Raw genomic sequence first — 386 nt, forward strand, 5'->3', positions numbered from 1 at the left:
CCTAAAGGTTTGTCCATTAGGACTGTTGACAACGAAGTTATCTTTACATCTGCTTTTCAGTCGAACATTTCTGTACAGGAGGAAGGTCAGCGCCGGCGCTGTCTGTCGGAGAAAAGAGCGAATCAAATGTCATGTAAGAATCTCTGAATGATCAGTTCATGATTATCTCACTCCAAGGACACACGTCCACGCACAAATACCTGAATGTGTAAGAGAAAAAAGGAACTGCTAAATAAGTGTGAATAGAGAAAATATTATATCATATATGGTGTACAATAAGCGTCTATAACGGTTCACATCAATGTACACCTCCTTAAGGATGTAGAGGAGCAAGCGCTCAGTGTTCCAGAGTTAAGGGAGTAAATCGATTTTTACATATAGGTAAT

The 386-nt window shown here is 39.6% G+C and overlaps 1 protein-coding gene across 1 annotated transcript in view; it reads right to left on the reverse strand.

Moving 5' to 3' along the window:
• LOC119592350 (protein SpAN-like) overlaps positions 1 to 386 on the reverse strand; it is an 11053-nt gene that overhangs the window by 2682 nt on the left and 7985 nt on the right. Inside the window, exon 11 of the mRNA XM_037941177.1 lies at positions 4 to 102. Within this exon, the coding sequence (XP_037797105.1) occupies positions 4 to 102 (99 nt within the window). The remainder of the gene's footprint in view (positions 1 to 3; positions 103 to 386) is intronic.

The sequence above is a fragment of the Penaeus monodon genome, chromosome 30 (assembly GCF_015228065.2).
Source record: "Penaeus monodon isolate SGIC_2016 chromosome 30, NSTDA_Pmon_1, whole genome shotgun sequence".
Taxonomy (NCBI): domain Eukaryota; kingdom Metazoa; phylum Arthropoda; class Malacostraca; order Decapoda; family Penaeidae; genus Penaeus; species Penaeus monodon.